The following is a 25,936-nucleotide window of genomic DNA, read 5'->3' as shown; positions in this document are numbered from 1 at the left end:
CGGTGAGAGAGGGAACACAAGCAGGGGGAGTGGAGGAGGGAGAAGCAGGCTTCCAGCCGATCAGGGAGACCCATGCGGGGTTCAATCCCAGGCCCCGCGATCTGAGCCGAAGGAGGACCCTTAACGACTGAGCCACCCAGGTGCCCCTTGTTTGTTTTTTGTTTGTTTGTTTTTACATAAACCTTTTATTTTGAGCTAAATATAGTTTGCTCACATAGTTCACATAGAGCCTATCCACTTTCTACATAGAAAATTTCCAGCCTTCCACAAAGCTGTGGAGGGCAAAGGACAGGCTTCGACGCTCCCCCGCGCTCACTGATCCATATCTGTTTGAGTTCATGGTTTTTAATCTATTATCTGGAACTAGACAGACACACAGAGACCTGAACGTAGAAATATGGACATACTCTGTCCACAAGTAAATATATTTCTTGAGACTCATCTAGAATGACCTCTTTCATATCGATGTATGTAATGAGTTCATACAGGAGTATATTTATACATGAGTGTGTATGTGTATGTGTGTGTATGTATGTGTGTGCATGTGTGCGTGTGTGTTTCTACCCCCTAGCTCTGTGTTTCTCTCTCGTGTGTCTAGAAGCATTAATACTCTCAGCTAACACCAGCTCGATCCTGGTGTTAGGATCCTCTCCAAAGCAGCTGATTCTAGGCTGACGCAGGAAAAGGCTTCAACGGGCCTGGAACATACTGGTCAAAGGAAGTGCCCAGAGAATGATGGGCACTTGGCAGAAGGACAAGGAGGCAGCTTGAAAAGGGTCCCATGGGCCAAATCCGGGACGGTTTGAGCATCCCACATCAATCATCGTAGTAATGGATTCGAACCCATTGACGAAAACAGGAAGGCCAAATGTAACCACATTGATATAAACAAAGGAGGAAAAACTCCTTTACAGAAACAAACCAAAAACAAACTGAAAACAGCATGCTTTCACATTGAGCCATCCAGTTCCCATCCAACGCCACGGGGCTCTTCCTTGCTTTGCCTTTCCCGGTTTGTGTCTCCTTTCTTTCCCAGAAAGAACCAGGGTTTGGAGCAATGCCACCGCATTTATCCACTGATGCTCTTTCCCGTAATACACAGTTGTTGCAGAATTGTTACACTGATACCACATCCTGTGACAAACCTACTAACGAGAGGTCAAGATTTATTGGCAGTTCTTTTTGACCTTAGGATCTCAATTGGACAGAGGACGTCCAGTGTTTAAACTGGAAGAGGCACCTTTTGAATTGGGCTTTGAGGGATGCATAAGAGTCTCCTGGGAAGAGAAAGGGGAAGGTCACATATGTGCAGAGGGAAGGGGCATGAAAGAGCAGGGTGGAGCCCAGTGTTTGTTCACAGGGCAAGGGGATAACAAAGGATGGATCTGGAGAGGAGTCTGGTGGGTGGGGGTAGTGGCTTGGAAGAGCCTTGAATGTCAGGCAAGGAGCTGGGGTTGGGGAGGCAGGCCCTGGGGAGTCCTGAGAGGCATCGGAGTTCAGAATACGTGGCGGGCAAGCCGGTGGGGGTGGCTGGGCCCATGAGACATATTGCCTGAGCTGCCAGGAAAGCTCTTGTTCTCTGGAAACCTCCGTATCTCATCTGTGACATGGGTGGAAGAGGGGACCCACTCCCAGGGCTCCCCGGGGAATCCCCAAGAGTCATACCTGGCCTTTGGGGGTCCAAGGTAGAGGCCCAGCCGCTCACAGGCTCGCCGTGCTCCGTGACATGTCAGCTTCCTGTTTCCCCTCCCTCAGGGGCAGCTTCAAAAGCCCAGCACACTCTCAAAACAAAGGAAGACGGGTCCTCGGGTCCTCGACTGCAGAGGAAGCAGGAAGAGCTGACCCAGCTTGGAGCCCAGCTGCTGGGGCCTGGGGACAGCGGGATGGAGTCCGTGGCCCTGTACAGTTTCCAGGCCACGGAAAGTGATGAGCTTGCCTTCAACAAAGGGGACACGCTCAAGGTAGGGGGGCTGGGCTGGGCTGAGCTGGGCGGGTGTTAAGAATCAGAGGCCCAGGACACCCCCCTACCCCGGACACCCCAGACAGAGTCCAACTTCTCCAGGTACTGGCTGTGTGATCCTGGACAAGCTACCTCCTCCGGCTGAGCCTCAGTGGCCCCATCTCGGAAATGGGGAGATAACTATGACCCGTCCTTCACAGGCGGGGGTGTGTTGTGAGGATTCAAGGAGACATTAGCATGGTGCCTGGCAGGAGTCTGTTCAACCCCAGGCCTCCCGGTTTTCCTGGGAAGAGTTTCAAAAGACAGTTGCAAAGAGGGAGGGAGGGAGGGATAGAAAAGCTTTCAGGATGAAGTGTACACACACTGGGGGTTGGGAGGGAAGGTAAAAAGGTAGAGAAGGAGCTTCCCAACAGCGTGAAGGAAAGGGCTAAGAAAGTCATACCACCAATTGATTCTGGAACCTTTGTTCTGTCCCCGTGAGACTGAACAGCCTGGGTACGGGTTTGGGAACGTGATGCTCCACAGGGGGAACCATGTCCACTTATGGAATCCCCTTCCTCTCTCTGCCAGGATGCCAGCACCTATGTCCACGTGAGTGGCTGGTTGGGGGCCCTGGGGACACGTGGCCTTCGGGGAACATGGGTAGGCTTAACACCAGCACTACCTGGTCAGGACAGGAGACATCCTGTGAGAGCTGGGTCTAGTTCAAAGACCTCACTGACTACTTTGAGAGCAGTTTTCAGACTCAGATTTGAGGCTCGGTGGGAAGTGGGACAATGAAGAAATAGGAACGGGGTAGGGGGCTAGCTCCAGCTGGGGCTCAGAGTGACTGGTCAGTGGGGGAGGGGTTGGGGGGATCAGTAGGGATCCCCCAAGGCAACTGTGTAAAGAATATGACATTTCCACTTCCCTCCCAGATTCCTGCACCCATGACCCCCACCCCAAGATGAGTCATGTTTCCCACTAGCTTTTGGTAAAGCATTAGGCAACTCCCAGTGCGTTTGCTTCTAACAGAGGTGCTCGCTAAGGAAAGAGTGAGTTCACGAGGCCAGGAGCACACCGGAACACCAGGACGTAAAGCAGGGCCTGGCCCACAGTAGGCTCCTAATAAAACATGGGGAATGGGGATGCCTGGGTGTCTCAGTTGGTTGAACGTCTGCCTTTGGTTCAGGTAATGATCCCAGGGTTCTGGGATCAAGCCCTGCATTGGGCTTCTTGCTCAGCAGGAAGACTGCTTCCCCCTCTCTGCCTGCCCCTTCCCCTCAATCTCTTTCTCTGACAAATAAATAAATAAAATCTTAAATAAAACAAACAAACGTGGAGAATGTTGCAGGAGAGAAGGAATGGCGGAATCATTAATGTGTTAGCTGAAATGGGAGCATCCCGCGAAGTGGGATTTGCATCTTGTGTCCGCAGAGACCAGGGAGGGTTGGGGAGAGGACCCTTCAGGCTCAAAGAATATTGGAGGAATGCCAGGCCATGGGAAGACCTGCCTTTTTTTTTTTTTTTTAAGATTTTATTTATTTACTTGACAGAGATCACAAGTAAGCAGAAAGGCAGGCAGAGAGAGAGGAGGAAGCAGGCTCCCCGCTGAGCAGAGAGCCTGGTGCGGGGCTCAATCCCAGGACCCTGAGATCATGACCTGAGCCGAAGGCAGAGGCTTAACCCGCTGAGCCACCCAGGAACCCCAAGACCTGCCTTTTTCTTCCTTCCCTCCACAAACATTTGTCAAGCTGTTGAGCACGTACCCTGTGCCAGGCGTTGTTTTAAGTGCAGGGGCTATAACAAGGAACCAAGTAAAGTCTCTGCCCTCTGGGAGCTGACATTCCAGAGAGTGAGTGATGTAGGGCGGTGATGAATGGACTGAAGAAATCAACACAGGGAGATGGGATGAGAGTGAAGGTGAGTGGGAGGGGGCAGGGGGACAGGTTCAGATGGGGTGGTTAGGACAGTCTTTTGAAAGAGTTAAGACCTAGGAGCCCCTGGCTGGCTCAGTCAGGAGCATAAGACTCTTGATCTTGGGGTCATGAATTCGAACCCTACACTGGGCATAGAGCTTACTTTAAAAAGAGAGAGAACACCTTAGCCCAGCCCTGAAGGCTGAGCAGGAATCAGCCATGCAAAGAGCCGGGGGAAGAGAGCACCAGGTGCGGGGTGGAAAACAGCTGGTGCAAAGGCCCTGTGGTAGGACCATATTAGTGTGTTTGAAGAGTTGAAAGGTCTGTGGCTGAAGAGCAGTGAGTGAGAACAAGAGGGTAAGGATGATGTTGGGAGGCAGGCAGGCATCAGGACCTGTGAAAGATTTGTATTTCATTTCAAATTTGAGGTGTACTCACTGAAAGTTTTTACTGGAGGAAAAAATGTGATCAAATTTACATTTCCAAAAGATAACAGATTGACAGGAATGGAAGCAGAGAGGGACTCTTGCAGTCTACTAGGTAAGAAATGAAGATGGCTAAACTAAGAAAAAAAGTCATGACAAAATATTAATGTCCTTAATATGTAAAGAGCTCTTATAAATCAATAGGAAAATCACAAACAGTGTACTAGAACAGTGGGCAAAGCTATGAATGGGGAAATTGCCAAAGAAGCAATGTAAGCAAGTAAGTGTCCAATTTTACCAATAACAAAAACCATGAAACCAAAGCAAGTAATTGTTTTCCATTTGCCAGATCAGCAAAATTTTATTTTAAAAAGAATCTCCCAGGTTATTGAGGGTGTTGGAAAATGTGCACTTTTACAGGGGAGTGGTGGACAGGTAAAGTGACACAGTCATTCTGCAGGGAACTTGGGGAACATATAAAAAGCCGTGAGACTCTCCATATCCTATAACCCAGAAATTCTGCCTCTGGGAAACTGAGATATGGTCAGAGATGTATGTGTGTTCTCTTACGGGGAACTCAGGGAGGACTCAGTGTGTCCACGGTCTTCTGCTAGGTAGTGGCAACTCGGCAAGGAGAAAATGGGCACAGTTACCACTCAGGAAGCTGAGATTCTGGTGGCAGATGAGGGCCACAAACCAGATTAATAACATACAGAATTTGTCTGACAGAGACAGTGCATGGGGAAGAATGAAGCAGGCGAGGGGTGGGGAATTTGGTGCTAGTTTGCAGTGTGAAATCAACCTAGACTGCCCACCTAGGGATGGTATCAAATATCGTACAGCCCTGAAAATGCTATTTGGGGAGGGCGCTTAATGGCGTAAAAAAATCTCATGATGCGATGGCAAAAAGCAGAATGCAAACATATCCACATGGAGGGTCAACTCTACACAGATAATCAATAGGTATTCATTTTGTGGAGTGATGAATTTTGTGGAAGGAAAACTGCCCATCGTGCACTGGATTTGCACCCCCCCCCCAAAAAAAAAGATCTTTCTAGAAAAAAATGACCTGAAAAGCTAGCAGTGTTTGGTTTGGGGACATGAGCCATGAGCTATTATATTACCACTTTCTTTTCTTTTCTTTTTTTTTTTTTTAAGATTTTACTTATTGGACAGAGAGAGAGGACACGAGTGGGGAGGAGAGGGAGAAGCAGGCTCCTTGCTGAGCAGCGAGCCTGTTGCAGGGCTCGATCCCAGGACCCCAGGATCATGATCTGAGCCAAAGGCAGAGGCTTAACCCACTGAGCCACGCAGGCGCCCCTTGCATTAACTTTTAAACAGACTTTAATTTTCAGAACAGTTTTAGATTTGAAGAAAAATTAAAGAGATACAGCACAAGGGGATTTGGACCCATCCGTCTCAGTGGGTAACAGCTTACACGATGAGCACCCTACCTACCGTTGTTTTGTTAATGGATTGATCTTGATAGATTATTGTTAGCTCATGAACATAATCAGTTTTTGCATTGATTTGATTTTTTTAAAAGATTTTATTTATTTATTTGACAGCAGAGAGGCAGGCAGAGAGAGAGGGAAGCAGGCTCCCCGCTGAGCAGAGAGCCAGATGTGGGCCTTGATCCCAGTACCCTGAGATCATGACCTGAGCTGAGGGCAGAGGCTTCACCCACTGAGCCACTCAGGTGCTCCTAATCTGATTTTTTTTTTAACATCTTGTCTTAAAATATTCTTTATCTTCATGGCTGAGTTTCTTGATGCCGCCTTAAATTTTGTCCCCGAGATGCTTCAGCCGCCCCACTCCTGTGAAACCCTCTCTCTATATAACAGTAAAAACGTGACTGGGTTGTCACGTTGTGTCCCCTCTTCTCCCTGGCCAGGCTTCAGCGTGTGGGTCTGCTGGCCCCCTGTCACAGCAGGGCCCTCAGGTGGATCCCCGCCCAAGGGAGCCCCGGTGGATCAATAAATCCGAGCTCTGATGTTGGAGGAAGTGTAGGTGGCAGGGGCATCCACTCTGGACAGATGGCCCCCAATGGACATATGGCTCTGGAACAAAACATCCTCCTTGTCAGAGAAGGCACCTCTGGGGACAAAGTACCCCATTGCTCCCAGCTGGAGGAGGGACGTAGCTAGTGGCTCACCCCCATCCCTGGGTGAATGACCTGGCCTCCAAGACCCAGACCGAGGGAGCCCACAGCCTCCTTGGCATCTCCAGAGGGAAGGTCAATGGCACCTCTGACCCAGGGCAGTCGACCCTGAGCCCCCTAACCTGCTCCCCGGGAGCCCTTCCCACAGTGGTTAATGGCCACCATTGTAGATGCCAAGCCCTGGACTTGTCCTGGCTGCTCCCTACCTGTCTTGTGCACAGCCGTCGTTGAGTCCCGTCAGCGACTCTGCTGACACCTCTCCCGACCCTGACACCACTTCTCCACACCCCCCCCCCCTTCCCCCCCGCCTCGGGGTCTCCCCAGCTCCCAGCTAGGCCAGTGCAGGAGCTCCCCACCGCCCCCACTCCCAGCAGTCCCCATCCCTCCACCACAGCCATGACTCAGAGCCCGAGCCTCTCCTGATGCCCCTCCATGGCCTTTCTTGGCTTTTGAAGTAAGATCTCTCTCACCTGCTTCCTGGGGCCTACAAGACCTACATCCTCTGACCGTGCCCGCCTTCCTTACTTCACCTTACAGTGCTGCCCTCCCGCCTCTACTCCAGGCACACTGGCCTCCTCTCTGTTCTGAGAACAGCTCCCACCTCAGGACCTTTGCACTGATTGTTGCCTCGGCCTTGGATACTGTTCACCATATCTTCTCACATCCCGTTCTGTCTTATAACTTGGGCCTCAGTTCACACATCAGCTCCTCAGAGAGGACTCTCTCGACCACCCCATCTACCCACTGTTGACAATGCCCAGCCCTCAATCAATTTCAGAGCACTTAACCACTACATTGAATTACCTGTGAACTGGTTTCCTTCCTTCTTTATTGTCTTCCTCTGCCCACCACTGTGGAAGCTCCTTGTTCCCTGCTGTCTCCCTAGTACTTTGTATGGTGTCTGACACACCGTAGGTGCTCGGGTCATAGCTGAGAAGTGAATGCCTTGGCCAGGGGTAGGACGGCCTCCCAGGTGGAGGGCAAGGTGGGAAAAAAGGCTTGGGGGCAGCCCAAGCTGTGGATTTCACCCGGGGAGGAGCTGGTCCCTTTCCTTTGTGCAGATTCTCATGTCTCAGGGGGTTTTATAACCTTTGAACCATGTGACCATTAAGAATTCAGCTCCTGTGGCGCCTGGGTGGCTGAGTTGGTTAAGTGTCTCTCTTCGGCTCAGGTCATAATCCCAGAGTTCTGGGATTGAGCCTCACCTCGGGCTTTGCTCCACAGGAGGTCTGCTTTTCCCTCTCCCTCTTGCTGCTACTCCCTCCGCTTGTTCTCTCTTTCTCTCTGTCTCTCTGTCAAATTAATATCATCTTAAAAAAAAAAAAAAGAATTCCGTTCATGTGACCAATGAGAACATTTCTGGGTCCCCAGATCGGGATGGCAGGAAAACAAAACAAAATAAAACAAAACAAAGATTCTATTTGAGATAGGACATTCACACGGCCACGGGGGACTTTGTAGTTCGACACTGCTGCATTCAGCATAGGCCATGAATGTGCCCATTTCATAGATGAAGAAACAGAGGGCAGGACTGTGGAGAGAGTCAGAAGGCAACAGAGTAGGGCAGCCCCAGGCTCCCAGGCATCATCCTTGAACTCATGTCCATGGAAGCCAGCTGACAGGTTTTAAGCGTCCTATTAAGTCGGAGAATTGTTTTGTTTTGTTTTCAGCAAAAGTTGTCCTGAGTAAGCCACCTGTTTCCGTCCACCCCCTCGGGGCTGTTGACCTTGCCCAGGCTGCAGAGTCAGGAAGGAAGGAGCTCAACGGGGCCTGGCAGACAGATAAGGGGGTGCTTGTCTGCAAGGCCTGGGCCCAAGGCAGCAACTCTCAGCTCTTCCCAGCAAAATCAAACTAAGTTGATGGCTTTGCGTCAGCCTGCCCCTGGGCCTTTGCTCCTCCAAATGTCAAGTGACATTGGTGAACATTAAAGGCAAGTGACCCCTGGTGAACCATCAGGAGGAGCCGAGCTGGGGCTGGGACTCCCCGACCTCCTGGGGGACCTCAGACCTCCACCCCACGGCTCAGTGCGTGGCATACAGATCCTGTGGAGTCCCCATCTCCTTGGGATGCTGTTGTATATCTGATTTTTTCTCTTTCCCTCAACAAATACCCACTAGGATTGCACCAATGTTGGCACCTGCTCCAAGACCGACAGGAGAGATGCTCCCCTGGCCTTGGGTCTGGACACAAGTGGGGAGTGGAGTGGGATTAAAATTCCCAGACCCCAGGCTGCTGGCTTGCTGTACAGGCTCTGCCTCCTCTGGGCATCACGAGCCTTATCTGCAGCCTTTGGTGACGAGCTGTCCCATGTGGGAGGCTGGCCCAGGGGAAGGAGGAAGGCGCCCCAGGGTTCATGCTGTACCCACTCCCCAGGCCCAGCCCATTCCTCCCTGTGGCTGCTTGGTTGCTCAGCCACGGCGACACTCACCCCCACTCAGCTGTTTCAGTTCCTCTCGGCCCACCTGTGGGTCTGCAGAGGCCTCACGCCATGGACCAGGGGCCCATGTGACTTGAACAGGCTGGGCCGCAGCCTCATCATAGCCCAGAGGCCTCCCTCGTCTGCTCACTGGTGCCTGAATCCCCACTTTCCCGAAATGACGCCCGTGAACTCAGATTATAGGGGTTTAAAGGCAAGTGACCCCTGGTGAACCATCAGGAGGAGCCGAGCTGGGGCTGGGACTCCCCGACCTCCCGGGGGACCTCAGACCTCCACCCCACGGCTCAGTGCATGGCATACAGATGCTGTGGAGTCCCCATGCTCAGGGGACAGCTCAGGAACTGCGGCACCCCGGGGTGCCTGCCTCCCAAGACTGCATGGTCTGCCAGGGCTCTGGGGGGACAGATCCTGAGAGTCCAGCTCCAGCCCCCCCAAAGTTCAACCCACTGACCCACATTCTGGGTCCCCAACTGTCCAGCCTGGGGAGTCTGTGACCCTCCTGGGGACATGCCTGTGACATCAGACTCAGCCCTTGTGGGCCTGGGCAGGTTCCCAGCCCTCCTCTGTGAAATGGGTCCTGGGACCCCCTACCTGTCCCTGAACAACAGGGCCTCAGCCCATGGCAGCTACCCGAGTGACCTTGTCTCTACTGCCCACAGATTCTGAACATGGAAGACGACCAGAACTGGTACAAGGCTGAGCTCCGAGGCGCTGAGGGCTTTATTCCCAAGAACTACATCCGTGTCAAGCCTCACCCGTGAGTGGCTATATATCTATCCTAGGGGCTCCCCTACCCCAACCCCTGCAACCAGTGTCCCCACCTGGCCTGGCCCAGGCTGAGCTGAGCTGCCTGAAAAGCTCAGTCCTGGTGCACCCCTTAGGCACGGGGATTCCTCACCTCACTTCCACTCATCTGCCTGAGGTCCCCTGTCTCTACCCTGAGCAGGAGCAGGGGACAGAGATGGGAGTACCAGAAGGTGGCAGAGTCAGGGCCGGTCCAAGCCACAACCTGTGACACCGGGGAACATCCAGGAGGGTACTGGACGGACGGGGCCCCCAGCTCTGGGCTGGCTGGGCCACTGGCTGTCGTGTGGTCACTCTAGGCCTCAGTTTCCCTATCTGTAACACAAGGAGGGCCAAGGCTTCAAACTGCAGAGGATTCTAGAGCTCTCTCTAGGAGGCTAGCTCAGCCTGTGTGAGGATGAATGAGGGGGACAAGGGAGGGGTGACAAGGGTGGGAAGCAGATCCTGTAGGTCCTGCCTTTGGGGATTGGAGGGGAGCTGAACACTAGCCGAGCAGACCAATGCCCTGGGACTGAGGCAGAGTGAAAGTCATGTGTGGGGCATAGGGAAGCCCCCATCAGGCTCATAGTAGGTGGCATCCCAGCCTGCTGCTCTGGGAATGGCTGGGGCATAGCCCAGTCCCAAAACAGGCCCCAGTGGCCAAGAACCTATGGAAAAACCAACTAGATCTTCTTGAGATGCTGATGGGGTTAGTCTCCCACTCGATCATTCATCAAACACTAGCCACGGCCCCAGGGGCGGGGGTCTCCTGGGTGATGCTGGAGACACAGGAGAAGCAGCTGGAGTTGGAACAGCCCCAACCCGGGGGAGAGATGGGACATAAAGAAAGTCCAAGACAGGAACATAGTCAACCCTGAGGTCACTGGGGAAGGGTTCTCAGAAGAGGTAGCACCGAATGAGGTTTTGAAGGGTGCGTAGGAGTTAGCTAGGTAGAAAAGGAGAAAGGCATTCCTGGGAGAGGGGACTGGGAGGACGATGAGGGCAAACCCATGGCAGTGAGACCACCAGGAGGGCCTCAAATGGCAGGCCTGGGACGGTGGGGAGTGCAGAGATGGCTGAGCTGGGGAGGGTGTCAGTTGGATGTGGAGGACCATGACCCGGCCACACGGCTCGAGAGGATAGGCCAGAGACCACGAGATGTATGCAGGGGGGGCAGGATTGGGGGGGGCCCGCAGTGTACAAGAGGTGCAGTGCCTGGGCAGGCCCGGGGGGTGTTTCCTCTTCATCTGTATTCGAGTTATTTCCAAAGCTGCCCCCGCCTCCAGCTTCCTGTGCTGGGGAAGCCCCATCCCACCCAGGTCCCCGCTATACCCCCGTCTGGGCCCCAGGCATCCCGGGCCTCTTACACAGAAGCCGCCGCCCCTAGTCAATGTGCTGGGCTGCAGCTCCCAGATCCAGGCCCTGCAGCAGCCCGCTACACCGAGTGACAGGGTCAGGGGTCTGCCCCTTTGGCCTTTTACAGCCTTTTTGTCAATAAAGGGAAGGCGCTAGCGGAGGGGCATGGAGAGATGCCAGGCACCCCGGGGAGCAACCACAGACAGAGTGGCCCCCTGCAGGCTGGGGGTGGGGTGGGGTCAGGAAGACTTGATATTTCCAGGGACAGGAAGTGTCCCGGCCAAGGCCGGAAGCCCAGAAGTCCAAAAGCTGCTGGGAAGCCTTGAGCAGATGTCAGCACAAGGCCAGGACATGGGAGCTGCTGGGGGTTGAGACGAGACTCCACCCATAGGAAGCCATGGAGGGCCCCGGTGTCTGATCTCCTGGGGGTCCCTGGGATCAGTTCTGGTCACTGGTGTCTGAGACGGAGCAGGGACAGAGCTCAGGCCCCCGACCAACCCATCAGAGGCCAGACCTGGTGCCTTGTCCGCTAACCTCAGCACCTGCCCGAGGCCCCGAAATAGCTGGGGAGAATGCCAGCTTAGCATCTGACTCAGCCCGTCAGGCCCCAGGGTGTGGGGTGGGGCAGGGGAGAGCTGGGGTCCCAGAAGGCCTTACTTGGCCTACATCATCCCCGCTCCTTCCCTAAGGATTCACTGTCTCCCCTGCCTGGCCAGGGGACCAGGTGCCCCAGAGACACCCAACCAACCGTGCACCAGTGGGCAGTAAGGAGGGCTTCCCAGAAGAAGGGCATGGTTCGCTGGGCCTGGGTGTTAGAGTAGAAGTTTGCCAGGGATGGCCTGAGGGTGTGCTGCGGGAGAAGGGGTGTGAGCTAGTTCATGAGGGTCCCCAGTCTCCCAGGGGCCCTGCAAGCTGGGTGCCACCATCACCATCTCATGGACAAGGAGACAGGCACAGAGAGGTTGAACGGTTCTTGCAGGCACACACAGACGGCAAGAGTCTGCATGGGATTTGCAGCCCTGTGCTGTGGGTCGCCACTGCCCCCCCCAGGTTGTGCCCCCCAGACATGGGGAGGGGGTAGCTCTGGGAGAGGGCCTGAGGCTAGGGACCGGCTGGGCAACCTTTTGGGGAATCCCTGCCCTTCTCCGGGCCTCAGTTTCCACATCAGCGAAATGGGGGAAGGTACGAGGTGGCCCTAAGAAGAGTTGGCACTGGCATGGCAGAGAGAGCTGAGGTTCAGGGGGCTTCTGGATGTGTTGCTCCTGCTGCCTGTCCTTCAAGCCACCTGAGGACCAGCCCTGCCTTGTTCCAATGGGGGCAGGGCTGGCCGCCTCAGAGGGTGTGGTTGCAGAAGCCTTTGAGGGTGACGGGCGCCCACACACTGATGCCTCCTGTGGGGTTTTGTGGGTTCTTTGGAGACACCCAGGCCCTCAGGAAACGCCCACTTGGGGCCCCACTGGGCCCCTGTTCCTGTGTCCTGCTGGGGGCTCCCGGGTGGAGGAGCTCCCTTCCCCCAGCCCCCAGCTCAGCCTCTGTCCTAGAAGCCTCCATCCCAGCCTCCCGAACTCCAGGGACCTGGGCTGAGCTTTCCAGATGGTGGCCTTGAAACCCCACACTCAGCAACTGTCTTTTACCGCCTCCCCTCCCAGGAAATCCATCATGAAACAGGCTCCGGGGTCCCCACGTCTGGGTGTCAGCTCCCCAGAACCAGGGCTTGAGACACAGTGCGAGGACAAGGACTTCATTTTGGAGTGGGAAGTGACCCGGGAAGGAGCCGCCATTAGGGGTGTGTTAACAGGATGGCTGCTGCTGGCTGCGACAGGCACCAGGGATGGGGGGGAGAGAGCGCAGTCTCCTCAGAATGTTCCATCGGAGACAGGGGAGCTGAATGTTTACCCACCTGCGCCCCTCCACCCCTCCCCACTCTGTCATCACTTGACAGTGTTCTGGGGGCTCAGCCCACCCTGAGCACAGGCCTTTGTTAGTTGCCAGAAAAAAGCCCCAGGACAGAATCCCAGCATCCTCATTTGGCAGGCGACATGGTGGGGAGTGGAGACAGGGCAAGACACCACGGGTTGCTCCCTGCACCTGTCGCCCCTGTCCTGGGCTTCAAGGGCTCAGCAACATCCTGAGACAACAGGAAAAAAGTCCCACCTCACATCCGCCCCCGGTGCCAAGCTCAGACGCAGGAAACATTTGCTGAAAGAGGGAAAGGAAGCCTTACAAGGAACAGAGTCTCTAGACCCCGCCCCTGCTTGGCCATGGTGCCCCCATGTGACACTGACTGCTCTGGGCCTCAGTTTCCCCATCTGCACAATAAAGGGTCCAGTCAGAGACCACCTGGACTCTGTGAGGGGCGGCAAGATCCACAGAAGCTGGGGGGTTGCCTGGGCTACACAGCAAGATGGGCAGGACTGTCACTAGGGTGGGGGGGGACAGTGTGGGGTCTTACAAGTCTCTAAGCATTTGCCAGGCGCTTCTGCATTCCCAGTTCTGTGTGGTCATCCAGAAAAGGGACTTGTACCTGGGAGAAAAAAATCCAGGTGGCCTCCGTTTGTGCAGCCGTGAAATGGGTGCAGGGTGAGATCCTTCCTCATCAGACCAAAGCTGCTATTGCTTTTGTCATCCATTTTTATGTTTGTTTGTTTGTTTGTTTTTCCACTTTTAAGAATCTATCATCTAAAACAGAAGAGCTCAGCTAGGGTTGGCTGGGTGGAGGTTCACTAAAGTTTGATTTCTCTCTTTTCCTAAGGGAATGTTTGCCTGGCATGGTGGGAAAGGCTTGGGCTTGGGACCAAAATGCTGGGATTGGGTCCCAGGTCCTGCCTGCTGCAGCATGTAGCCTTGGGCCTTGTCACTTTGCATCTCTTTGCCTCGGCTTCCTCATCTGTGAAATGGGTGCAGTCATACCTCTCGTGTCTCGGCACTGCTGTGAAGATCAGCCCTGTAGGTTGCCTGGCACATGGAGAAGCGGGCAGCCTGGCCTTCCCACTGCCCTCACCTGCCCCCTCTCTCTGCAGGTGGTACTCGGGCAGGATTTCCCGGCAGCTGGCCGAAGAGATTCTGATGAAGCGGAACCACCTGGGAGCCTTTCTGATCCGGGAGAGTGAGAGCTCCCCGGGGGAGTTCTCAGTCTCTGTGAAGTGAGTTCTGACCCCTCGGGGAGTGCAGAGGAGGGTGGGTAGGGAGGTGGCATTGGAGCTGAGCATGGAAGCACAGGACATGGGCTCCCAGACGGTGTTGGAGGGAGTGGCGTCCTTGGAGGAGGGGCAGCTGGAACTTGGAAGCAGGTCGGGGAATAACATGCACCCCGGGGAGGGGGGGCGGGGGAAGCAGTCTTGGGTCCACTGCTAGGTCTCAGGTGCCAGCGGGAAGGGTCTGGCTGGTATTCTATGAACAGTGAGGAGCCATCGAGTACTCATCCTGAGGGGAGGAAGAAGGAGGCCGGGGTTTGAGGTGACGGAGCAACTGAGGGCAGGAGAGCACCAGGCCCTCAGGACAGGGGTCCAGGATGTGCTGCAGTCAGGGACAGGGTCCCGCTACGTGGTGCCGTAAATAAGATGATGGACTAGGCATCCAGGCTGCTTGGGTCTGTATTCTCGTTCTGCCACTTACTGGCTGTGTGACCTTGGGCCGGTCACTTAACCTCTCTGGGCCTGTTTCCTCTGATGTGAAATGAGTCATGACAAGGAATATTTGAGTCACTGTATATATTTTTGAGTCAATAGATGTAGAGTGAAGAGAATAGTACCTGGTGTTGAAGCGGGGTGGCCATGCTGGAAGGGTGTGGCTTTGTGACAGGCAGCCCCTCGGGCATGATGTGGCAGCCTCTGGGCAGTGTGGAACCCAAACCTAAAGGCCTTTAGGGAAATGGAGGGAATGGAGGAACCCAGGCTGGAAATTGGAAAACAGGAATGGGAGTCAGAAGGGAAGGGTTCTGGTCTCTGTCTTTCCTGTTCTCAATGCCTGGAATAGTAGGGTATAGAGGCAGAAATTCACGGATTATTTACTAAGCTTCATATCATGGGCCAACCTATTTTAGAGGCTGGGGAAATGCAGTGACAATTGCCCTTATGAATTTCTGCCCTAGTGGGGGAGACAGACAGGGAACAAGGCATCCAGCAGGAGTCAAGGTGGTCAGAGACGGTTGCTCTGAGGAGATGGCCTTTGAACAAAGATCTGAACCTGGAAGCAGAGGCTGCCCAGGTCTCCGGGAATGAGGATATGGAAGGAGAGACTTCTAGGCAGTCAGAACAGCAAATTAAAGGCTCTGGGGCAGGATGCACTGGGGGTGTGTTGGCATCCACAGGAGGTGCCAGAGCAGAGAAGCTGGGTGGAGAGAGGTGGGGGATCCTGACAAGAAGGTGGAGTTTTCCCTCCGAGCAATAGGGATCCACGGACGGTCTGGAGCAGGGGTAGATGTGACTGGCTTCCATTTCTCAGCAGATCCCTCTGGCTGCTGTGAAGAGGAGGGATGGTTGGCCAGTGAGGAGCCAGGCAGGAGGTGATGGTATCTCAGACTCTGGTGGGGGCTGAAGGCATGAAAAGTAGCCAGATCAGGGAGTGCCATGGATCTGTGATGTCAGGGCCGACGTTCATACCAACAGTTAGGGTCTCTGTGGGCACTGGGCACAGAGCCTGCACAGAGGAGGCACTCACTGTCACGGACAGCGGTCTTGGGGTGGCAGGCTTGCAGCTGGAAGGAGGCACAGGTGCTCGACTCTGGAGCTTGACGGTGTGGCCGCTAAGAATCCCTTTTCTAGGATGGAGTTGGTCCGCAGCCAATGACTTGATTGTCCAAAGGATAAATGAACACAGGACCCCTTTGATGGTTAATGGCATTGAGGAGGTGGGTGATGAGCCTTCCAGGCTCTTCTGGACCCTAGCGTGAGCTCTGTGAATGGTGCGATGTACGCTGGTCCCTTTCTATTTCTGATGGTGGAGCGCGATCTGCATACCGGAGCGCCGTGTGGTGGTGAGCTCCCCGTCTGGGCCTGGGGCACCCATGTGGAGAAGACTGCTGTGGTCAGGAAAGCTGCTGGTGGGCGCGGGGGGTGGGGGGTGTTGTAAAAATGATCCAACGTCATGAGAGTCCACAGCACTTACCTGATGCCCTCCAAACTCTGCAGACAGCTATGGGCTCTTTTCTCTTCCCTCCCCCAACACCCACCTCGGCGAATAGGCTGGTTACCCTAGGGGATGGGAATGGCTCTGGCCCTACTTTAGCCTGTATTTTCCCATCTTAAAATTGGGAGCAACGTCAGTGTGCACGTGTGTGGGAGATGCTGTGAGTTCTTAGGCCTGACCCCCCCACCTGCCCATGGTTGTGGACACCTGGAGTAACTCCCTTCCCCACTCCCTTCTCCCTGTCACCTTCCCACCTCCACAGCCAAGCCCCCACTTCCCTCTTGGGTTCCTGCAAAAGCAGGAAATGGCAATTTTCCATGTGCTGGCTGTCCAAGGGCCTGGTTGTCTGGGAATGGAGCCCACCAGGTGGGCTGGGCCAGCTCTGGGTGCTTCCAGGAATCCAAAGTCCAAGATCACCCAGCAAAGCAGGGGCACAGGGGAGTCACTGGGATAGCTTCTGCAGCCCTAGCTGAGGGGAGATGGTGGGCCTTCCAACCAGCCCCCAACAGTCCCCCCATCCCCCTCCCTCCTCTGCTAACAGATCCGCTGCCTGAACTTCCAGCATTAAGACCCTGTGCACTGCCCTCTTCTGGCGCTTCTCGGTAAATGCAGCCGCGCCCGTGCACAAGCACAGCTTCTGACCCAAACATCTCAACCTACTGTGTGTGTGTGTGTGTGTGTGTGTGTGTGTGTGTGTGTGTGTGTGGCAAGCGCCACAGAGCAGAACAGGGAAAGGAGTCAAACCAAGTGTGGTGGAAGAGTAGACACGGCCTGGTCCAGGGGTCTCCACGATGAATGAATAAATAAGGGGAATTCAGTGACAGGGGACACCGACACCTGGCGAAGGAGGCGACATCTGAGCTGGGTCCTGAAGCCTAGTAGGAGTTTGGTGCACAAAGATTGGAGACGGAATGCAGACACAGGGACCAACATGGGCAAAGGTCCGGAGTTGGGACAGTGGGGGGTGGGTTTGGATAGCACAAGTTTGACCAGGAGGGGAGACAGGCCTTCATAGGATTCAGTGAGCGTTGGTGAGCAGGGGAGCCAGCACCAATGTCCTGGGAAGAGGTCTGGGCGAGTAGGTCTGGGCGTGTCCTTCAGAGAAATGCTGGTTCACGCCCCTTGGTGCCTCCCCCAAGGTATCCTGCCTGGCCAAGCCCCCCAGCCAAGGTCAGAACCGGCAAGAGCTTCCTGGCCTCTGCTAGCTGTAGTTTGTGCACAGCGCCACCAGGTGGCGGCCTCCACCGTGGGTTTCGTCCCAGTCCAGCCAGGGCTGTACCTAGGTCCGGCTCCCGTTCTTGGTCCATTGTCTCTCACGGGGGTGTTTCAGTGGTCCTTGGAAGATCACTGGGCCGGGATTAGAGTAGGAAACAGACTCAGAGGGCGTATATGGCTATGAGTGTGGGCTTTTGAGCAAGAATCTCAGCTCTGATACCTCCTACCTCCTAACCCTCGGCAAATTACCTTCTGAGCCTGTTTCTTCATCTATAAAATGGACATCCATGTCAAGTGCTTAGTATGCCGCCTAGAACATGGTAAGTGCTCCGAAAATGCCAAGTGATAGTAGTTATCATTATATTTCCCTGTAAGGGCCACATGGTGCCTCCCAGCCCCCTGTCCCACAAATCCAGAGTGGCAGGGGACCCGGCTCTCATCCTGACTTTACTCAGAACTTGCTGCAAGGCAGATCCTGGCTTTCTTTTGGCAGTAATGTTTTCATCCACAATGTGGAGGCAGTAACCCCAAGTATCACAAAGTCCAGGGACCCAGTGGCCATCCAGTAAAGTGACAGCTGTGCAGATTCATGTGTGAGAAGATTTCTGCCCTCGCTGACTTGGCTTTTGGGGACTCTGACCCCACGACACGTGGCATCTCCCGCATGCTCATGCCAAGCCCCATAAGGCTGTCAGAGGTGGGGTTTATGGGCCTCGGCCTGCCTCATGGAGGATAGTGGCCACGCTGGCTGCCCTTTACATGATTACAGAGGGCTCTTTCCCCTCCAGCTGCAGGGGCACATCTGAGCGCACAGCCAGCAGACCGGGGACCAAGGCTGGGGCGCAGTGCCTGGGCTGTGTGACTTTTGCCCCATGCTCCCGTCCAGGCTCTTCTGCTGTGAATGGCGGCTGGTTCCCCAGTGCCTTTCAGGCCGGAGGTGCCCTGAAGTCAATGCACTTGTGTTCGCTCTGGCCACGGAGTACCTATGGCGCACCAGACCTTGTCCAAGGTGCTGCAGATGCAGCCGTGAACAAAATAGGACCAAGCTCTCTGTCCTTTAGGCACTCGTTTCCACTGGGGTGACAGACAAGAAACAATTCGCAGATTATAGGAAATCTTGGGAGATGATAAAGGCTCTTGGGGAAATGAAGCAGGACAGAGGAAGTGGCAGAAGATGGAGGGCGCTCCATTAGGCAGGCAGATGCTGAGAGGGAGAGGAAGCCATCCCCAGAAGCCTGGGTGGCAGGAAGCTATAGCTATAGAGAGGTGCAGTAATTTACCCAAGGTCACACAGCAAGGAAGAACAGAGCAAGTGCCCATTGACCTTCTGTGCCTGGGCAGACCCCTTCTACCTTCTATCCTCCTTTCCTGAGTCCTGACGATCCATGGATCCCTGCCAAGGTCACTGTGATCTTATTTCACACCTGCTGCACTCCTAAGAATCCCTTCCCCCCACTCCAGCCCTTGTCACAGTTGGGAAAGCAGAGGTTAGAAGGCTCATGCCTCGTGGAGATCATCTCGTGGATAGTTAGCACACAGGCCTCCGCCCAGGAGGGCCTACCATAGGCCCTAGCTGGGGCAGTCCCGGGCCTCCTGACCTTACCCCAGCCTTCTTTATCCTCTCTGTGCTGTCAGTCCCCTTAGCTGCCGTGGCCGTTGCCACTAGGCCAGAAAAACCTGCTGGGCAGGACAGGCTGCTGCTAGCATCGGGCCTCACTTGGTCCTTGAGGGACAGCACAGAGGCCAGGCTCATCCCCTCTGCCCCTGGGAGGTGGCTGCGGGGGTCACACACAGAGACAAACACACCCATGGCTGTGAAGAAAGGGACCCACAGGTGTTGTCATTGTGGCAGAGCAGAGAGCGGACCCCCCAACACACACACACACACACACACACACACACTCAGACAGACACATGGGGCACACAGGCCAGGACACACACATGAACCTCCCAGGCACTGGCTCACTGTCAGGGACTAGCTTTCCTCTCCTGGCCTCACCCAGGCTTCGACCCCTATCCTGGCTGCCCTTTCCTTCTCCAGCTCAGGAGGGCTCATCCAGCAGGGTGTCAAGCGTCATCTGGACACAGATATGGGTCCCCCTCTGTGCCTTGTAGCTTCCCAGGGCCTGGGGGTGAGGGTTTGAGGTCTGGAGAGCCTGCAGAGGATCTCAGACCACCTGCCTTGAAGGATGGCTAAGGCCAACACCAGGCAGAGCGAAGGAACAGTGCTCCTGGAAAAATCACAAGCAGGGGCCCCATGAGGCCACAGGTCAGCTGGCTGGAGGTGGGTGGCTGCCTCAGATGCTGAGTCCTTAGGGTCGTCCATGGAGATGGCCCTGCTTGGCCTCAGACAGGTGCGGTCACTGATCAGAAGGGGCCCCGCCCAGTTTCCACGCAGAGCAGCATCACCAGCATGGCCGATCCTGGCTGTGGGCAGGCCTCTCTCCTCTCTGGGCCCCGCTCTCCACACTGTAGGACAGGATGCTGGGACCAGATGGGAGAAGGGACAAGACCTGCCGTTTAGAGCACTGATATGTACCATACACAGGCAAGGGGCCTGGACAATGCAAGCTTCTCCAATTTGAGAATTCTCCAATTCTCAGATTGGAAGGTTCTAGAAGTCCTGGATCCCTTGCTCCTTCCCTGCCTCATCTCCGGTTCTCTGCTCGCTGATCCTCCTGTGCGAGCAGGGAATGCTTCATTCTGGCTCACTTTCCAGGTGCTCACTTGGGAGTTGAGATCTCCTTCACAAACCTACCAGGCATTTCTCTGCCCCTTTACCCGAAGGGGAGGGGCTGCCCATGCCCTAGGCTCCTCCCTGGGGACCACCTGGAGTCAGAGCCTTCTGCCTCTGCACTGGGTGGCCGAGACGCGGAGTCCTTGGGGTCCCTGGTTTCCTGGCTTCTCACTTGCACAGCCTTTGGTTGAGAGACACTCCTCCCTGTGCACCCCCACCAAAGTCTAGGGGCTGGGGCCGCCCCGATCTTGCTGGGACAGGGCACCCGGGAGCCATTGGGCTCATAGGTGCCTCAAGGAAAGTGAGTGGCCTCTAGGAGGCTGTGGCAGGCCAGACAGGGCAGGAAGCACCCTCCGCCTGCCTGCCTTAGTTCCGTCCCAGGAACAGAGACCTGCATGTCCCCTGGTTCACAGCGGCAGCAGCTTAGTCACCTGGGAACAGTGCTTGCTGACAGCACATGAGTGGCTTTGTCTCAGATTTGGGATCTTGTCTCCACTTGGTCCCAGAGTCTCCTGGGGCGGGGGAACTGGCTCCCTTTGGAGCAACACTGCCCTGAGATCTGGACATGTCTTAGAGGGTCAGGTCTATTTCAGGACCCCTGGAGGGCTGGATCACAGCTCAGAGCAAACAGGAGAGGGTTTTCAGGAACTAACCACCCTGATGAGCACTTAAATCCTCGGGCCATGACTCTGCGTTCCCCAAGTCCAGCCTTTCCCAACTAGGCTAGACCATCAGGGCCTAGTCCTGCCTCCCTATCTTTTCCATGCAAGACATTAAGAGAAGTGGGTTGGAAGGAGAAGGCTGTATGAGGGTCTGAGGAACCCAAGAAGACCTCTGCCTCTGAGTTGGGCCATTTTACCTGGGCTTTGAAGTATGAGTAGGAGTTTAACTGGAGAAGAATTTAGAGAGAATCATGTATGCAAAGCCCTGGAAAAGAGATATGTTTGAGTGGAGAGAGAGGGGTTCTATGTGGTTTGGACCCCTTAACATATGAACCCAGGCTGCGGGCAAACCCTGGCTTATACAACAAGATTTAAATTTAGAACCCAGGAGGTGCTTTTGCCTTTTTACTATCAAGTCTTCACACCACTGTTTGGTTCTCACTTAGTCTTTCACAAAATGAGAGCACAGACTGTGGCTCAGGTGGCCAAGGGGCCAGCGCATGCCCAGTGGCCTGCCTGTGTCCCCAGCACACATGCATGGCCACGCTCACTGGCCCCAGGCTTCCTGGGCTCCCTAAACCTTCCTAAAGCTTCTTCCTGCTGGGGAACTGAGGGTCTACTGTGTTCTCCCTGCAGCTGCCCGCAGTCTCCCCCTCACCCCCTCCTTGGGCAGGTGAGGACACTGAGGCCCAGGTGAGCTGACCAGAGACAGGAAGGATGGTTGTGATTTGACCAGGCACAGAGGCCAAGAGAGGGAAGGGCTCCTGGGGACCACAGCCCAGGGAGTAGTCCTGGACTTGGGATGACAGGTCTGGCACATTATCAATACCACAATTGGAATAATTATTATTCCTATTGTTATATGGTGAGAATAGGGGAGTGTGCTAGAATGACACTTGACATGAGGCCCCAGCTCTGGCTTTGCTGCCATGTGACCCTGGGAAGGTCATGGTTTGCACTCTGAATGTCAGTTTCCCCACTGTACAAAGGCCCTGATTTGCACCTCCTGGGCTATGTGGTGGGCCCCCGCCACTTCTGCAGCAGTGAGGGAAATCATAGTGGTTTGTGTTGCCCTTTGTCAGAACCCATGCCAGCACCACCCCCGGTCCCAATCTGTCATGGCCTGTCCTGGCCTAGGACATGAGGCATGTGGGAAGAGAGTGTATGAAATGTATGAAGGAAACGAGGCTGGGCACAGTAGCCGAGCCAGATCTTGAGTCCGAGGTGTTAAGATTTTATCCAGAGAGCAATGGGGAGCCATAGATGGTTCTTGAGGTATGGGGTAGGAAGAGACATGAAGCACCCAATACACGGGCAGGCTTTGTCTGAGTCAGGATGGCCTTAGGACTCATTCCTCAGGGGGGACTGTGAGGCCCAGGAGAGGGATGGGGGAGAATGTCACTGCTAGGGGAGAGGAGGAACTGTCTGGCCGCCTCCTTCTTAGAGGAACCCATTTAATCAACCATAAGCAGCATTTTCTGAACACTTATCTGGAAGGGAGTCACTACCATTATGAATAAGCTGAGGTTTAGAGAAGTTCAGTGATTTGCCCAAGGTCGCACAGCGGCCAAGGGGCCTGTTCAGAGCCCACACCCATAATTCCACATCGCACCGCCGAGGCGAGTCACCGGGTCAGGTCAGCGGGCCCGGGCCCTGCCCCTTCTCCCAACCGCAGGTGTCACCGGGAGCCAGAGCGGCCAGCTTCCCAGTGAGGGTGAGGAGGGAGGCCCGGGGCGGGGGAGTAGGGGGTGGGAGGTGGAGTGGGGGTGGGGTGGGGGTGGGGGGTGCTGTGCGGGCAGGGACAGCTCCCCCCCCCCCCAGGGACCCAGCTCAGGCAGCTCCTCTCCCCCAGCTATGGCGACCAGGTGCAGCATTTCAAGGTGCTACGCGAGGCCTCTGGGAAGTACTTCCTGTGGGAAGAGAAGTTCAACTCCCTGAATGAGCTGGTGGATTTCTACCGCACCACCACCATCGCCAAGCAGCGCCAGGTCTTCCTGCGGGACGAGGAGACCCCGCTCAAGGTAGGCGGGCGGCTCCGCGTGGGCGGAGACACCTGCTGGGACCGGGGGGGGGGGGGCGTGGGCGTGGCCTCCCTTCCTTCCCCCGCAGCCCGGCGTTCTGAGAGGAGGGGGCCAGCCCAGGCTCTGAAGTCCTATCCTGGGGGTGCCGCGGGAGGACAAGCAAGGGTGAAAACGCAGAGGGAAAGAAAGGGAAGGAGCAGAGTGGATATTGCAGGGGGCACCCCGTGTCTGGCTTGTGTTCAGCTCCCGGCGCCGTGCGTGGTCACAGGAGGCCTTCTGAATGCACGAGGGTCCTGTTACCTTGCCGACCCTCCTGAGTCCGCTGGGGGCCTCATCGTCGCCATTGTACGAGTGAAGAAACTGAGGCTCACCCAGGACCACCTGTGGGTTTGACTCCGTCCCAGTTTCTGCGCCCCCAGGAGCCGGCCTTGGGTGGGGTGGGGGCAGTGTGAGGAGAGTTCGTGGGCGATGTGCTGGCTGGGCTCAGGGTGTGATTAGAATGATGACAGCAGCCAACGGGGTTATTAGCCCCGACAAGTGCTGTTTTCTTCGGGAGGGGGGTGTCGGCAAGGCCTGGGGCTAAAGGTCAGGACCCTAGGACTGCCCACAGGAGCTTGGGCTCTGCAGAGGGATCCAGAGTGCAAATCCTGGGGAGGGTATGCAGGGCTGCCCCAGAGAGGCTTTAGTCCTGCCTGTTCCTAGACCCCCAGCACGTGTGACCTCAGGGTCAGTTCAGTCCTCCACTGGGCCTCAGTTTCCCCACTGTCCAAGATAACGAGGATCTCATGTGCCAGGAGAGTCAAAGCATGCCTTGGGAGATCCCCCATTAATGCCTTTTCTGTGCCCCCAGCATGTTTGGCCTCCTCAGCCTGCCCATGGGGGCTGGTTTAGCTGTGAGCTCGCAGTCTTAGCAAACTGTTCCCCTGCTAGGCCTCTGGCCCAGATCTCCATCCTCTCCCCTCCACTGCCTGGGCCAGATCTGCCTCTGGAGAACGTGACAGAGTCAGACAGAGCTGGCCAGGGGTGGGTAGGGGGGTAGGGTAGCGGGGAGGCAGCTCTGCCTGAGGGCTCCCCACGCCCACTGCTTTCCTCCAGCCTAGGCTCTGGGGTCACCCACCCTGTGGGATCACTCCAGAACTAGCTCAGTCCCCTAGGACCCATGCTACCGCCTCCTCCTTCCTGGGCAGAGAACCGCTCATTAGAGCCCGTCTGCTGATCCTATCACCCATCCTGGATAAGATTCCACAGGCTCAGGACAGAGATCCTGGTGGGACAGGCAGGGCAGGGACACTGGGTGTAATCGTCACGGCGCCAGGCCGACGTGCCTGCAGAGAGCTTTGTCCCACTGCTATTTGCAATTTGGGGATACTGAGTCCTAAAAGGGCAGAGTCTTATCCCAGGTCTCCTTGGGGTGTAGATAGGGCAGGAACCCAGGCCTGAGAGCTGGGAGCAGTTGTGGGCGACATGCTCTCCCAAAGCCCGGTGAAGCGCAACAGCTCCTGGGACCAGACAGTCCTGGGGCTCCGTGCAGACACAGTCTCTGCGCTGCAGACATTCAGGGACAGGCAGCTGGGGGCTCATGGTGTTGGGGGGCCATCTATCTGGATCCGGAGCAAGAAGCGAATTCAAGTTCAATTCTGCCCTCCCCCACCTGAAGCCAATCACTTCTCTTGTTGGGGCCTCCTGAAAATTCCCCACTAACCACCTCTTCCCCACACAGGCCCCCCAGGCCTGCTTTGCCCAGGCCCAGTTTGACTTCTCGGCCCAGGACTCCTCACAGCTCAGCTTCCACCGTGGGGACATCATCGAGGTCCTGGAGCACCTTGACCCCCACTGGTGGCGGGGCCGGTTATGCGGACGCATTGGGTTCTTCCCTCGGAGCTACGTCCAGCCGGTGCAGCTGTGACCGGGGTGCGGCCTGGGGACGGGGGCAGAGCCTGCAGTCCATCCATCCACCAGACACTGAGCTCTGGAGAGAAGACATGGACGCCCCGTCCCTGGGTCCCACAGGGCTCAGCCGAGGGTCTTGGACCAGAACGTGGGCCTGCCGGGCCTGGGCGCCTGCTGCTTTGTACAAACTGGGACGGGCCCTGGGGCCCAAGAGCCACTGTGATATTTGGTGCCCACCAGGCAAGGTGAGCTCCCAGGGCTTCCCGCTGGCGTCTTCCCATTGGCCACCAGCTGCAGGGTGCCCTAGGACAGGGGCGCATAAGCCCCCCAACCTCCCACCATCAATGGCCTCAAACTCAGGGAGACCTGAGGACTCCTATGTTGCAGGAATTTGGGGGCTCTGCCCAAGGAACCATGCATATGCTGGATGGGTTCATCTTGGGCTGACCATCTGCTGGGTCTGCCTGCCCCCAAAATGGCCCTTGAGGGGTGCTGGCTACTGGGAAGCTGGCTTAGTGAGGAGGGATAGGACAGGGGCTGCACACCTGTTAATCTGGACTGATGGAACTGACTTCTCAGCAGCCCCATGAAACTTGGGGCTCCACTTGGGTGTCCCACACCCCTGCCCCACCATGGACACTTGGGAGAGGCGCTGCAGGCCCACAGGAGGTGTGCAGTGATGGATATGGAGGGAGCCGCTCCTCTCCTGCAGCCCCGAAAAGACGGACAAGCTCTGAGGGCCAGGCCTGGGGCGCGGACCCTCGGAGGACCCGCCTGCCCTGGCTCTTGTTCGCCCGGGTCAGAGTTCTGCAGACTGGGGCCCTGGAACTTAGGGAAACCACAGGCCACAGGTGGGAAACCACAGGTGGGAAGTCAGGGCCGTGGCTGGACTGGGAGTTCTCACAACATCTGGAGTGGTTCCCTGGCTTGAGGAAAGGCAGGATAGAAAGGCAGGATGTCCACACAGAACGTGCAACCAGCAACAGGAGCGAGGGCCACCTGCCTGGTGCCTCGGCACCTTTGGGAGCAGGAAGAGTAAGGGGGACTCAGAAAGCGCTTTGGATGCCAGGTGGTGGAAGGGGCAGTGAGAGGGGAGGGAGGGAGAAGTAGGTCTCATGGCAGCAGGGAGCAGGGGGCATGGGGGCAAGAGCCCAGGGAGGGGCCCATAGGCTCATCCTCTGCCCCGGGCTGGCCAGCAGCCCTTCAAGTCCTGAGCTGCTCCTGATCCAGGCCCATGTTTTCAAAATAAAAACAGTAAAATGAG

General features: G+C 55.9%; 1 protein-coding gene and 1 long non-coding RNA gene across 2 annotated transcripts; one reads left to right on the top strand and one right to left on the bottom strand.

Moving 5' to 3' along the window:
* Nucleotides 1-1,149: 1,149 nt before the first annotated feature.
* On the bottom strand, nucleotides 1,150-1,756 carry LOC123393054. Its single transcript, XR_006607755.1, has 2 exons — nucleotides 1,666-1,756; nucleotides 1,150-1,277 (listed from the first exon to the last, which is right to left on the bottom strand). It is a non-coding gene; the product is annotated as an uncharacterized LOC123393054 (long non-coding RNA).
* On the top strand, nucleotides 1,255-25,936 carry LOC101673383 (GRB2 related adaptor protein). Its single transcript, XM_004776549.3, has 5 exons — nucleotides 1,255-1,961; nucleotides 9,541-9,638; nucleotides 14,041-14,163; nucleotides 22,614-22,782; nucleotides 24,503-25,936. Exons 1-5 carry the CDS (start codon nucleotides 1,608-1,610, stop codon nucleotides 24,686-24,688), a joined length of 930 nt encoding a protein of 309 aa, XP_004776606.1. The 5' UTR covers nucleotides 1,255-1,607; the 3' UTR covers nucleotides 24,689-25,936.

This window comes from Mustela putorius, unplaced genomic scaffold (assembly GCF_011764305.1).
Source record: "Mustela putorius furo isolate JIRA1106 unplaced genomic scaffold, ASM1176430v1.1 tig00000731_pilon_pilon_pilon, whole genome shotgun sequence".
In the NCBI taxonomy this organism is placed as follows: Eukaryota; Metazoa; Chordata; class Mammalia; order Carnivora; family Mustelidae; genus Mustela; species Mustela putorius.
This window is presented reverse-complemented; position numbering and strand designations above follow the sequence as displayed.

Coding starts and splice junctions, on each gene's coding strand:
- LOC101673383 (XM_004776549.3), top strand. CDS start 1,608: ATGGGTGGAAGAGGGGACCCACTCCCAGGGCTCCCCGGGGAATCCCCA. Junction 1,962..9,540: donor ACAAAGGGGACACGCTCAAG/GTAGGGGGGCTG, acceptor TACTGCCCACAG/ATTCTGAACATGGAAGACGA. Junction 9,639..14,040: donor ATCCGTGTCAAGCCTCACCC/GTGAGTGGCTAT, acceptor CTCTCTCTGCAG/GTGGTACTCGGGCAGGATTT.